The sequence below is a fragment of the Eretmochelys imbricata genome, chromosome 17 (genome assembly GCF_965152235.1).
Source record: "Eretmochelys imbricata isolate rEreImb1 chromosome 17, rEreImb1.hap1, whole genome shotgun sequence".
In the NCBI taxonomy this organism is placed as follows: domain Eukaryota; kingdom Metazoa; phylum Chordata; order Testudines; family Cheloniidae; genus Eretmochelys; species Eretmochelys imbricata.
In genome coordinates, this window is record NC_135588.1 from 5,315,857 (window position 1) to 5,330,643 (window position 14,787).

Genomic DNA, 14,787 nt, shown 5'->3' on the forward strand with positions numbered 1-14,787 from the left:
AGTTGCCCCGCATTGCTATCATCTAGTTGGCAAAGAAGCAGCAGTCTGTCCATTTCTCCTCTCCAGATGGTTACATCCCACAATCCACCAACAGGCCACCGCCTCCTCAGAGCTGTCTGATTTAATGTTAGAATGTTTTTTAAATGATGCTTTCTGAGAAGCATTTATGGGGTAAAAAAGATGGTGTCTACATCCTTGAATTAAGGGTAACTGTGGAAAGATGCTTCTTTTCTCGACGTTTGTTTACTTTCTAATATTTGTCATGAGTCTGTGGTTAGGCTTGGTGTAGAGCATTAGGAAGGGGTGTAATGTTTTCCTGCTGCTGATAAAGTTGCTTAGAGAAGAAAGCTATTGTGTGTGGATGCCCCCTTTCTTCAAGAGCGCTCTGGGGCTGGACTAAAAATCAAAACAGTCATTTGAAAATATATGCAGATTGGTTAGATATTGAGAAGCATGCATCTGGCTGCCACCTTTTTGCACCAGTTCATAATATGACCAAACCACACTGCCTGAGGTCAGGACCGAGTGAATGTCACTAGCAGCCGTCTCTTTATAGACGATGAAAAAAATGTGGTGGACAAGTTTTCACAAAACAGATGGCTTCCTCCTCTTACGATAATCCTATAATGTATCATTAAGGTGAAGTCGTTTAGATATTAAGCGCCAGAAGGAAGGGACCATGTCTTCCTTTCTGTAAAATAATGAACTTTGTATCAAACCACTATTGCAGGTAATCAGCTCCAAAAAGGATAGCGTAACATTCCTACGTCTGAGCTCATGTTTCTTGTGGCTTTCATTTGTGGGTAGTGTCCAGCTGTGCTCTCTTCTGTCCACCCTCTTTGCTAATTGGTTGAGACATTTTTCATTATTATTTATTTCTATTATTGTAGTGCCTGGAAGCCTCGTCTGCTAGGTGCTGTACTGCCAGAGAATAAAAAGACAGCCCCTATCCCAAAGAGCTTACATGAAACCCAGGCTGCTTCTTCACAAAGATTCTCCATTCTACTCCGATAGAAATCAACAGCAAAACTCCTGTTGGCTTCACAGGGTGGTACTGAGCACCTACATTTCCGGCTCCCTTTAATGGGAGATGCAGCTGCTTAGCTCCTCTCGCAGGTGTTTCTATTTGTGTCAATACAGCACCACTCAGTTACAAGACAGTGACACTGTTGGGACAGTGCAGCATGCAAAGCCTTAGAACAAAGAGGCTTCCCTGGTGCTATATTCTGAAGGGGTAGACTTGATGGCGTTTGTGGAAATGAATGCTTACATGTGAGTTGTGTAATATTTTTAGGCCTCTAGACTAACATTAGGAAGTAAGGTTTCAAAAGCCTGCAGGATACTAATTTGGATGAGACTGCAGGAAAACACTGTCTTGCATAAAAAGCAGTGTATCTAGTATACATTGTACTGCAATTTGTGATCAATATTAAAACTCTGTATTTCTGGCAGGGCCCATCATGTCTGGTGTGCTTTCCAAACAGAGAAGGAAGCATGATCCCTTCATCAAGGAGCTTTACAAGCTATAGAGGCTACAGAGTACTCCCTATGCTGCTCTGCAAAGGACAATGTTAACTCGCTGGATTGTAAGAGGCTTAGCTAAGGCTATATTACAGATATTAACAGTAATAACAGGAGCAAGAGCTAATGCCTACAGATTGTGTAAGTTGCAGCCATATTGCCTTTAACAATGTGAAATTCAGTGCTGCCCACGACTTCTCTAATTCCCTTTGTGTATACCAACTGCAGAGAGAGCTGCAAAATGAATGCCTTTCTGGTTCCTACGGGGATGAGTGAATCAATATATTCTTGGGTGAGATCAGTGTAAGTAGTAGTATGTCTAAGGCTCTTGCTTTGTTGTGTTTTACAGTGTATTCAAATGGAAGAGCTTTTTGTTCTTTCACAGTCATTACTTCAGTATGTGCTCTTTAGCAGCCAGCACTCTGTTCCTCACTAATTTGATAGGTTCCTCCTTGCTTTTGCAAGGGGCCTGCAACCCAGTATCATACTGTATGAATGTGAATGCACTTGCAGTGTCCTTTCAGATGATGTCTGTACCACGTACTGAGTCTGACATTTGTAGGTATAACACACACTCCTACTCAGGGCCCCTGTCCCTCCTGACATATAGTTATGCAGAGATTTCCTTTGACTTCCTTAGTAGCAATGAAGCATCCTTTTTTTAACTTGAAAAATGACATCCGTATCCCTGATTTTGCAGGCACAAAGTCCTGAACAAATAGGAACCAATTGGTTTCTTGCTATGGCAGAAGTGTTTGCTTAAAAAATAAAGTTACTGAGGAGCTATATTACATTTGATTTTTTTATCTTTCTAACTGAACACATCTGAGCCTCATCTCTTGCTTGTTAAGCCTTTTTAATCTATTAAATTGTTTTGCAGTTCTGGCAAATAGGCTTGAAAATGTGAATTTAAGATCCAACTATACAAGAAAGTAGCATTGCACCATAAGCCCGCAGCATAAGGAAAATATGAATTTAGTTTGACGTGGTGTCCTTAACTTACCCTCTTTAATTTACTCTATTTGTTTGGCTACAGTAGTACATATGGTATGTAAGATCCTCTGATAAAGGACCACATGTGTTGTAATGCATTGGTTAAAGAGGCTATAACAGCTTTAACTCAACATATCTTACGTTTTTATGGGGTTAGGTTACAAGAGGATTTTTTTCTTATTTTTTTTAAAAGTTACTGTACGGGTAAGTTTGAAAATTTTCGTTATTGCCACTGCATACAGCAATAATGTTTTATTAAAAATCCCTCGGACAAGACCTGGAATTGTAGGGGACACCTGAAACCTTGGAATACTTTTCATTTTTGTATAATTTTCTATAATTTAAAAAAGATCCTGGCATGTGTTTCTGTGAAGGAAAGAGATGAATGTTGATTTGCTATATGGTCAGAATTGTATTTTGACCCTTTTCCTGCTTGTTATGAAGAACTGCTGATCCATGCACTGTAAATTAAAACTTTATATTCCATGAAGTGCAACAGGTTTATTTCCTAATCCAAAGTGGAAAGCAGAACGTGGTCAGACTCAAGCAAGCAAATCTGGATGGCGCATACAGTGGTGAACTTGGAGAAATCTCTCTCTGAGAAGGAAGAATATTGATTGGGCTCTGACATCTTTAGCAGCTTGTGGATGGGGATGCAATTTATTGAATAAGCTTCTGAAACACATTAGAAATTGCTGGTTTGTGCTCTCATGCAATGACCAGGGGAGACACTTGATTTATAAAGAGAATGGGCTAGAAAACATGTATGCCCTACAGGCGTTGAGATCGGCTTATGGAAGCAAATCTTCAGATTGCTGGCAGGCAAGCTAATGTCATTAAAAGGTCTTGAGAAGTTAAATAGCAACCACGTCCTGCTTGAAGTAGAAAAGAAAAATGCCATAGACAAAGAATCCTCTTTAGGTAGGGAGTGCCCCTCATGGGACTTTCTTCTATGGGTTTTTTTGTTTTGTTTTTTTTAAATAAGGACTTTTTTATCCAAACACATTGCAGGAGGTGAGCAGAGCAAAAGTCAAATGGAAGCCGGTGCTGGCCTGTCAAACTGTTACTGTATCATAGCAGCTGTGGAGAGAATAAAATCTGGCCATTTATTTTGTGCAGAATTACAATGTGCGGAATGTTGAGTGTTGGAGGGCTGTGTGTGATCTGTGTGACGCACTGTGGCTATCCCTGAACTAGACAATGTGGACACTTTTTTTCTTTCTTTCTTCTTCTTTACATTCTGTCTCATAGGTTCATAAACAGAAAAGGCCAAAGATGTAATTGAGGCCATCTCTTGCAAGTATAATGGTCTGGTTCCCTGATAGAGCACGTAACAATTTTCTTTTTAATGTTTACATTTTCCTCTGTAGCAGAGATAGAAGTGGCCTTTAAGGGGCTACTCCTCGTTGTCTTCTTCAAAGACTGACCTTTGCATTCAGTCTCTCCTGAATGTGGACACCAGTCGCCTAGTGTAGTTTCAGAGTGACAAAAGCCAGTGTGCTCAGTCTGTGTACAGCTGTCATCCACTCTTTGGTATGAAGATGTTGATCAGTGATGTCAGCCTGAGAGCTTTTAAGCATTCCACTAAAGCTGATGTTGTTCATTCTGTCTGTTATACACAGTAGAGCAGGGTACCATTGCCCCTTTTCAGCCTGCAGGACTAGTCAAAGTTCAGAGCAGGGGCGATGTTCCAGTTGGATGTAGAAATTGATGGAGTCTGGTATTTTCTTTGATGCCATCTTGTTCATTTACAAGGAATGCAACCTCCTGCTTCTCTGCAGGACGAACCAAGACCACGAAGACCAGTTTCTTAGCTTACAGCCCTAGTCTCTTTACCAAACAGACTCAAACATGCTCTCTGATATTTTTTTTTCTCCCCTCTCTCCTCTTCAGGGACACATTGCTCAGAGACTACTGCTTGGCTTCCTTGCATTTTGCTTCGGCCCCTGGTTCTCAGTTTCTATGAGTTCTACCTTCCATACCTCCCTATAGCCATACTCAGGAAAAACCCTCCAGGCTTGCCCAGCCAGTCCTAGCCAACTCCCTTTTGCCTGAGGTGGGGGGCTTCTGATTAACTCAGCTTGACAGATTTATTGAATGTTGAGTTCTCACCCAATTTCAATCATGTTTTAACTCAACCTCTAACAATGTTTCATGCAGCTCATAACAGTAGTGTTCTGTACCTATTTCTGTAAGGTGCTCAGTACTTCCTGGGGCTTGATGAGTGCTGTCAATCTCTGTTGACCTCACAGGGAGTTGATGACATGCTCAACAACTTGTAATTTTTTAGACTAAGATCATTACATATTGATGTCCATAGGCTTATGCCACCTATGCAGTCCCATAGGGCCAGATCCATGAAGGTATTGAAGTCCAACATTTAGGCACCACTTAGATTCTTAAAACCACTGTACAACTGCTGTCTAACCCCCTAGGTACCAAAGTCTCTACTGGTGGGCAGTTATAAAGCTGGCTGAGTCCTGACACTGCTCCATAACTACCTAGCTGCTTGGAGCCCTAGCACAAGCTAAAGATCCTGTGGCCACAAAGTAGGATTCTCAAACTGATTGTTCCCCTACCTCTCTTGGCAGCAGGTCCCAAACTCATAGGCATGCTCAGAGCACACCTACAGGGTTGGGTCCTGCACAAAAGGCAGTTGGTGTGAGAGTGTTCAGGAAATACCCAAAAGCCTGTTAAGGCACTCACCTGGCGTGTGGCATATGTAGGTTTGAATCCCTACTCTGCCTGCGTAGGCACGGGGCTTTGATCTCCAGTCTTCCACATCCCTAGTGGGGCTCAGCCACTGGGTAACAGTATCAGTCTCTTTTTCTGGCCCAGTGGATATTTAATTATTTATTCAAAGTGGAACAACTTTAAGCACAGAAAAAGGGAGTATTTGTGGCACCTTAGAGACTAACCAATTTATTTGAGCATAAGCTTTCGTGAGCTACAGCTCACTTCATCTGATGCATCTGATTTAGCATTTATAATGGTGTTAAATATATAAAAAAGTGTGTTTAATTTATAAGGCGGGGTTGCACTCAGAGCCGTGCTATGTGAAAGGGGTCACTAGTACAAAAGTTTGAGTGGTGTCTGTACTGGGACCAGTCCTATTCAACATATTCATAAATTATCTATAAAAATGGGTAAAGAGTGAGGTGGCAAAATTGCAGATGATACAAAACTACTCAAGATAGTTAAGTCCCAGGCAGACTGTGAAGAGCTACAGAAGGATCTCACAAAACTGGATGACTGGCCAGTAAAATGATAGATGACATTCAGTGTTGATAAATGCAAAGTAATGCATATTAGAAAACATAATCCTAACTGTATGTATAAAATGATGGGGTCTAAATTAGCTGTTACCCCTCAAGAAAGATCTTGGAGTCATTGTGAATAGTTCTCTGAAAACATCCACTGAATGTGCAGTGGCAGTCAAAAAAAAACCAGAATGTTGGGAATCATTAAGAAAGGGATAGATAATAAGACAGAAAACATCATACTGCCTCTATATAAATGTATGGTACACCCACATCTTTAATACTGTGTGCAGATGTGGTTGCCGCATCTTAATAAAAGATATATTGGAATTGGACAAGGTTCAGAAAAGGGCAACAAAAATGATTAGGGGTATGGAATGGCTTCTATATGAGGAGTGATTAATAAGATTGGGACTTCTCAGCTTGGAAAAGATGATTAAGGGGGGATATGATGGAGGTCTATAAAATCATCACTCGTGTGGAGAAAGTAAATAAGGAAGTGTTATTCACTCCTCATGACACAAGAACTAGAGGTCACCAAATGAAATGAATAGGCAGCAGGTTTAAGATAAAAAAGTATTTTTTCACACAACACAGTCAACGTGTGGAACTCCTTGCTAGAGGATGCTGTGAAGGCCAAGACTATAACAAGGTTGAAAAAAGAACTAGATAAGTTCACGGAGGATAGGTCCATCAATGAATGGGTGACGGGATGGATCACTTGATGATTACCTGTTCTATTCATTCCCTCTGGGGCACCTGGCATTGACCATTGTTGGAAGACAGGATACTGGGCTAGATGGACCTTTGGTCTGACCCAGTATGGCTGTTCTTATGAAGGGTGCTAGTTGGTACCTGACATGTTTTCTTTCGTGTAGGGCTGCACAAGGGCTAGAGCTAACTCTGATTTTTGGACAAGGAAGCTGCTATTGGGTCAGTTCAACGTACCCAGTGTCCAATTATTCATATTGGTAAGGCTTTCAGGAAACAAATAATACTAACACTTTGTGTATGTGTAGCACTGGCAATCGCCCAAGGATCTTAAAGTGCTTTACACTCATTCATTAGCTAAATCTCATAACAATGCAGGGTTCATTATTACCAACTCCAAATGTTCAAAAATTATGAGCCAGTCCTCCTTAAAAAATAGGAGATTGATTTAAAAAAAAATTTTAAAAAGTGTTTTTCTTTTAAATTTGCCTTCTGGATTTGAGCCTCAAGATTCTTTTCTGCAACCATGAGGTCTGGAAATTTAAATTAAAAAAGAAAAAGAAAACCCGGAGATTCTCATGTAATTACATGACTCCATGAGCTGTAACTTTAGTAAAAATATTTAGTATTGCAAATCTCATGATAAAATCACAATAGTTGGTTACATTGAAGGGTCTGGCCGCCTAACTATTTGGGCCTAGTTCCTCCTTGCTATCACCACTGGCTGCATTAGAGTTACACCAGGAATGCATTTGCTCTTTTATGTTTCCTAATATTTTTAAAGGATGCCAAACTCAGGCAGTTTGTTGACCTGAAGAACATGATGTATAATCTCACTTTTAAATCCTGATTGATGATGGCCTGAAGAGTCAGGATGGGAAGGGTTGAATTCTGGACTGATATGGGAAAAACGACAGAGGAAAGGCAACAAACATGATCAAGGGTATAGAACACTTTCTACATTAGGAGAGACTAAAAAGAGTAGGGCTATTCATCTTAGAAAAAAGATGACTGGGGGATATGATAAAGTCTATAAAATCATGAATGATGTGGACAAAATGAACAGGGAAGTCTTTGTTCATCCTTTCTCACAATACAAAAAGCAGAGGGTTGCCCAATGAAATTAATAGGCAGCAGGTTTAATATAAACAAGAGGAAGTACTTTTTCACATAATGCACAATTAACCTCGAACTCATTGCCATGTGATGTGCAAAAGAATAATTGGATTCAAAGAAGAACTAGGTAAGTTCATGGAGCATAGATTCACCAGTGACTATTAGCCAAGATGGTCAGGTATGGACCGCCATGCCTAGGGTGACCTTAAACCTCTGACTGTGAGAAGTCGGGAAGGGCAAACCGGTGGATCTCTCAAAAATTGCACTGTTTTGTACACTCCCCGGAAGTTCTGCTACTTGTCACTGTTTGAGACAGGATACGGGGCTAGCCAGTATGGTAACTCTTCCGTCACTATTGCCAATTTTTGTGACATTTGGTGTTTTTTATAGAGATGTGTGATTATATGAGAATCTGTTTCCATTTTTTAAAAAAGGTGAATTACTAACTCTCATGACCGATAAAAAGCTTTAAAAATATGAATCCTAAATGTTAAAAATCAGCAAATAAAAAGAATCCCCATGGGATTATTTTTTAAAAAAAATAATTCAGCCTCTCATGATTTGGGGCCTGACTCAGGAGTTTCGAATAATAGTTGCAACAAGAAGAGGAGGACTTGTGGCACCTTAGAGACTAACAAATTTAGTTGAGCATAAGCTTTCATGAGCTACAGCTCACTTCATCGGATTCAAGGCAGCTGAGGGAGTGAGCTGTCGCTCAGGAAAGCTCATGCTCAAATAAAGGGGTTAGTCTCGAAGGTGCCACAAGTCCTCCTCTTCTTTTTGCGGACACAGACCAACAGGGCTGCTACTCTGAAACCTGAATAATAGTTGGCAATAGTACAGGGTTTTGCACCATGTTTTGGGGACCCCCGTACGGGCTTTTAAGGGTCGCTTTGCCACAGATCAGAGAGGCCCGACTCATCAAAGCCCCCTTCTAGGGCACTGTCCAAGGTCACCGACGTAGCAGCACTGGGACTCGAACGCCGCTCTCTATGTCCCCGGCCCACTACGCTAACCCCCGGACCACGGCGTTTCCAACGCTCATGGGGAAGGGTGGCGTGTGGCGGAGCTACGGTCACTGAGGGCTGAGATGTGACGGCGGCACCCCAGCAGAATGGTCACCTTGCCCAGCGGATCCCCCACCACGTGATCACAGAACCTGCCTCGGAGCGCGGAACGGAAATGACGTATCCGCACCCCGGTCGCATGATGTGGCAGAAAAAAAAAAAGGCCGAGGGAGGGAAGTGTGATAAGTCCTAAAATAGTCCCTTCCGGTGGGGGATCCCTCCGCCGTTCCAATTGGATACGCCGAGTTCTGTTCACCACCGTCCTCAGGATTCTTCCGCCCGGCCGGCGCTGTTAATGCGGGGTCCCGGCAGGTGAGGAGGTGGCTGCTCCTTCAGAGCGTGTATCGCTCCGCCAGCAGGGCCGTTTCCGGATCGAACGGCTCTCTTTCCCTTCCCGGCCCGTTCCGCCATTGCGGTTCTGTGCCCCGGAGCCCCTGAGGCGACTCCCCGGTCCGGTCTCGGGCTGGAGCCCCCACCAGCCGCCGCTGCCGCCATGGCCCAAATTCTGCCCATCCGTTTCCAGGAGCATCTCCAGGTACGGGGAAGGGGTTTGGGGCGCTGAGGGGCACCTCGAGGGGAGCCCGCCTGTGGGGGTTAAGGGCACCCCCGTGGCTCAGATCTCACCTGGGGGGTGCTGGGAGCTGCCCTAGGGAGCTTGGCCTTGCGCTCCGCTCCTGTCAGGGGAGGGGTGCGCCGCAGGGCTGTGGCCCCCGCCTGCTGGCTCCGGCGCACCTGCAGCGGGAGGAGCGTGGGCGGGCCGCCGCTGCCCGGGGGCCGCCGCTGCCCAGGGTTCCTGCTCGCCCAGCCGCCGAATGGCAGAGCGAGCCTGCCTGCCTCTCTCCACCCTCCTTCTGCACCAGCGACCCTGGTGCCCCAGCGGGCGCCTTTCCCTGGAGCGGGTGCGGGGTGCCTCACGACTACACCGCTGCCTTGGCGCCCCGCTGGCCCGGGGACTGGCTTTATTGGCACGCAGGGATGCTGCGTCTTCCCTAGTACGTCGTTAGTTTGTTCCTTCCTCGAAACAGTCTGTTAGCTGCCGGTGGTCAAACCTCCCTCTCAAATAGGGTGTTTCTCTCGGGCACTTATTGCCTTTTAGTTTCTTAAATGTGGCACATGTTTTAGTGCCATAAAAATATAAATGCCCGATTAGAGTCCAAGGTCCAGCATGTGCTTAAAGACCCCATGGAAACAGAGCAGTCGGTTTTCTCCTTACTGTGATTCTGTTCTCGTGTCTCATTTTCTCTGTGTGAAGTAGTGCACTTCAACCTGTTGTGTGGGCGAGGCTGGGCCTGGGCCTAAGTCTACAGCAGCACCTACTGGGCGGTGCAGTGTCGTGGGAGGGGTAAACTGAGAAGATGCCTCGGTCCCTTAGTTCCTCTTTCCATATTAAGCGCAAGTCTCTCTCTGGGTTAAAACCAAGTGAAACTACTAAACTTCGTTTTGAAGGAGCTTTACAAAATGGATGACCTAATAGGAATTAACTTTAGCATCCATGTCTCACATCTAAATAGACAGTACCACAAAGTTATCTTTATGTAGTGGTGATGTTAATGGTTCTGTAAGGTGTAGATCTCACTCATTGCAGTAGTGCGTTAATCTCACTTCCTTGCAGAGAACTAGCTTCTAACCTTGTGCCAGGAGGAACCATGCAATTAGTAACATGGAAGTTACAGCAGTGTATAGCTGTGGCAGTGTAGGCCAATAAATACATAAGCTCCAGGGTTTTTCTTCCCTGTTAGTGTCAAATGGTCTCTAATCAAAGTAACTTTACCTGTAGATTTCTGTCAATAAGCAGTTCCTTTATTAGTACACTTGGCAGTTACCTCTCTAGGTTAAACGGTCTCTTGGAGAACAGAATAATCTCTGAAGAATATTAAGGCTGTGCGCTACAGATAGCACATTATGTATCCTAATGAACTGAAGTCTAGCATGTGGCCTAGTACTGAAACACGAAGATCTAACAATTAAACAAAACACCACTCCAAAAAACATGTTTTGGAGTAACAAATGTAGGGAGGGGCCTAGGGGGAATCCTGTTATGTAAGGCTGACTGCACCCCCAACCTTTGTCATGCAGTGATTTGTCTTCATGCCAAAACTTGTGAAGGAGACTGCACAAAATTATACTGTTCAACAAAATATTTCTCGGAGATTTGCATTGTATGGTGGTCTTTGCAATGACTGAGCTGGCACCCTGGCACTACTACTAGCTTTCTGAAGCCTTGTGGATTTTTTTTTTTTGTGTGTGGGGGGGTCTTTCTCATAATTTGGCTGTTCCTTAAATGGAAGGAAATTTCTTCTATGTGTTGGCTTCGTATGGATCTCTCCATATCCCCAACTATTTCTTTTTAAGCAACTGACTCAGTCAAAACTAGAATTTACTACGTTTGTTTCATTTCTAGTTACCTTGTCAAAGGAACGCTGGTAACTGAAGCCCTATCAGTTTAAGAATTGTCCCCAGGTCCCTCTAATCTGAGGTTTTACAGTCAGTTTCATGATCTGAAAGTGATCTCTTACACAACAGGAAACACAATGAGGAAACAAATTGCACTCAAATTCCAAGTGAACCAGCTGGGAACTACTTCTGATTTTTTTTAAATAGTCTATGGAAAAATAACTTTATGCCCTGTGCAACCTCATGGACTAAGTCAAATTAGCACTTAAATCCTTGAGTGTGCAAGTTAGTTTTACACTATAATTTTAAAATACTCTTTGACCAGTGGAATTGCCTTTCTAATTAAAGGCAAAAATGTCACTGTAAATGACTGGATTGTTTCAAACTTGATATGTAGGAAAGACTGTGAAAAAACAAGTTGGAGTAACTTCTCTTATGTGCCAGATAGATCAGCCTGTATTAAGCTTTTGTGGAAAATGGATCTATAATATATTATTTAAGATGTAAACTATGCACGTGACCCACTGTCACACTTTCGTGACAAATGAAACCTACCTGCTCATGTTAAGAACTCTTAACTGGGTTTCATGCCAGTGTGTTACTCTTGAGCTGAACTGTTCTGTTCAAAAATTTATCCCCATCCTTAAATATATTACCTCTGGTCTGACAGATTGCAAGTACAAGTGTAGAAGCTAACTGCATTTGTGCACTTAGTTGAATAGCTAGCCATAGTATCTGGGTACACAAGGCTTCTTGCGTATCTACCCTCGGAGATACAATTAAATGGTTGCCTGTAGCTGTTTAACTTCCTCATTCCCAAACTTCAAATGTTATTGATCAGTCTAAAAATCCTTCCAAAATTTACAGTTGAGTTGCCCTGTATTGTGCTTATATTGGGGGGTTTCTTATTCTATACTTAACCCATAAACTTCGCAACAGGAGCCAAAACATCAGAGGGAGCTCCTGAAACCTGTCTACTTTTTTAGTGTTGAATTGTTTGCAAATAGTGTTAGCAAACTCTAGAAACAAAACTTCTTGAATTAAGTAAAGTTGCTACACACATTCCCAGGTATGACCTTCAGGCAATTTTGGTGGGATACAGTTTCTAAGCATCATATTTCACATACTAAAATACTTTGAAAAATCAACTTGATGAATCCAAAACGTTATATTCAAAAGCCATTTGATCTAAAAATATTTGGGGGAGGGGAGGAGGGAGAGATCTGTCTGGCTAGGATACAGTAGGAAAGCGTTTACCTGGCAACAACCTTTGGTAATGTGGCTCCGGTAACAGACTTCAAAATGCAATTGTAAAGCTTTAAAGTGTATAGCGTGCTTGCCTTTATGGTGGCTGGCACCATGGATCTGGATAGAACAACCACCATCCAATTCAGAAGTAGCAAAGTAGTTTCAGACATGTATAAAGATCAGTATGATAAACTTTCAGATGCAACCTAATCACCTTTTAGTCAGTATCCAGTATCCCCATACACTGAGATTTTGATTCTCATTAGAGAATGGGCATTTTCTGAAAATTAAGATGGCTGCCTCGGCTAGCATATCTGACTAGCTGGTGTGGATGGGACAAGGCCATTGATTCCTTCTGAGGCAGTCCATTGTGAAAGGAGTAAATATTTATTTATTTTTTCTTACACAAGCCAAAAGCCACTTGGAGGACACTATACGCAAATTGTGATTAATGCATTATAACTTTGACTTTCTGGGAGTACATATTATAGTTCAAACTGAAGCCTTCATTATGGATGCAAAAATTGATTTGCTTAACATTCTTCCTTGAGAGATTGGATGTACAGATAGCAAGCATTAACTTAATGTCATGGGTCTCCTAATGTATTGGAGTTTTCACTAGCCTGTATCTTAGATGCAGAAAATGTTCAAGTGTAGAAACCAACAAAGTGAAACCTTCTGAGTTCTGTATGCATCAGGACTCCTCTTAGCTGTCCATGAGCGCTCCAGGAACACGGCTATCAAATAGCCCCCCACAGTAGTGGATGTAAAGAACATACTATAAATTTCTTTACAATGAACTAATGCACTGTGTGTATAGGTTATATCTTATGATATACTCATTGAATCTCTTCAGATATGTAATACTAAAGTCAGTAGAAATCCTGAAGGCTTTCAACTGAACAGGTTAAAATCCTGTATTCCTGCCCTGTTGAAGCTATTCAAATCCTCTTTCCCCCCCGTCAAGCTGTCTGTTACTGATTTTTAGATGATTAAAATCTTTTAGAGAAGATTTTAAAAATTGCATTTGCTGTTAGAACTTCTGTGAATGATTGAATGAGCAATCTGATAGACATCTAGGGCCAAATCTTTCAAAAGAGTTCAGCACTCAAAATACTGAGTGCTCCTGAAAATCTGGGTGCTAGTACTATCCTAATGTGGAATGAATAATATTAATGCCTCCCTTCCCTAGCCTGGCTATGTAGTAGTAGTCTCGTGAACTCCACAGTGGTAGGTGTACTCAAAGCATTGCTTTAATACTTCTTATAAAGGCTTGTGGTATTGGGGGGTCATTTCCTCCCAGAGAAGACTGTCAGAATAACAGCTCTTTGTGAATTAACAAATGTTCACATCAGTGGTTACTTATATTACCAGCAGCGATTTTTGTTGCAGTCTTCTTTAGGGCTACCGTGCTGAGACATATGAGCTGAAATAAATGGCTTCATGAGCATTTGAAGTGCACAGCCTAATTTCTTATGTGCTCTTTACAGTATTTTAGATAAAAAATAGTTTTCAGAAATACTTCTGTGCAAGGGACTTATACCTTTCTTTTCTGGTAGAACTTTATTATCTGACAACACTTGACTCCTGAACTCTTGGGGGGTGGGAGGGGGACGGGGACAAAAAATTAAGTAACAGAATGCTGAGGTCATTAGTCTAGACACTTCTATACTGTCAAACACCTGCACACTGGCCGTGTCTGGCGATTCACTGAAGCATGTTCTGAAAGTGTAATTTTGTTTTCTAGCTATGCCAATGGATTAGCAACCAGTGACAATTAAATAGGAGTTGGTCTTTAAATGTCCCTGAGATTTATCCATAATAAAACCAATGATCAAATTGCAGTATGATTTAAGTGTAAATTATTTGTACACAATATTAAAATAAGCTTCTTGCAGTATTACTTCTGACTGTTAGTGATTATGTAGATGAGCATGACTCTACTATATACAAACAGGCTGCCTCTCCCAGTGTCTCAAGATGAATAGCTGTAAGAGCAAGGCTGTATATTTCTAAGACTTTATTACAGAATATACTGTGCACCTCATTCGATAGTTAATCTAAAATTTAACTGTCACCTAATCTCATTTGCAGACTGAAAACAAGTGAAGTGTAGTGGGCCTCCAGTGAGGTTTGTAACTGATTTAGCAGAAATTAGAAAATAGGGTGGGTGGGAGGAGGGACACGAATATGTAACTGTGAATCTATCAAAGCTTGCTTAAATGACATGTGCCCTTGTTACCATTGTTAGAGGAATTGTGATTGGTTTCAGTTATTGACTAACATGCTGTCTACAAAGGAAGTGAAATAATTAGACCTTTCTTAATGAATGTTCTCCTACTAGATATTGGGTTAGTAATGTAAAGGACATGCTGGGATAATAGTACTCAACACTTTAACCTTAATACTAGTATTAATAACAGTCAAATGTCTTGAAGGATGATTGACATCTTTATATATTTAAATGAATCATTCAG

General features: G+C 42.0%; 1 protein-coding gene across 4 annotated transcripts in view; it reads left to right on the forward strand.

Annotated features, from left to right (window-relative positions):
• The first annotated feature begins 8,877 nt into the window (after window positions 1-8,877).
• CLTC (clathrin heavy chain) overlaps window positions 8,878-14,787 on the forward strand; it is a 49,953-nt gene continuing 44,043 nt past the window's right edge. For 2 of the 4 annotated variants that reach the window (XM_077836652.1, XM_077836650.1), the window contains exon 1: window positions 8,878-9,203. In XM_077836652.1, coding sequence (XP_077692778.1) covers window positions 9,162-9,203 — 42 coding nt within the window. In that variant the 5' untranslated portion in view covers window positions 8,878-9,161. The remainder of the gene's footprint in view (window positions 9,204-14,787) is intronic. The other 2 variants (XM_077836648.1, XM_077836649.1) reach the window with 1 other exon arrangement.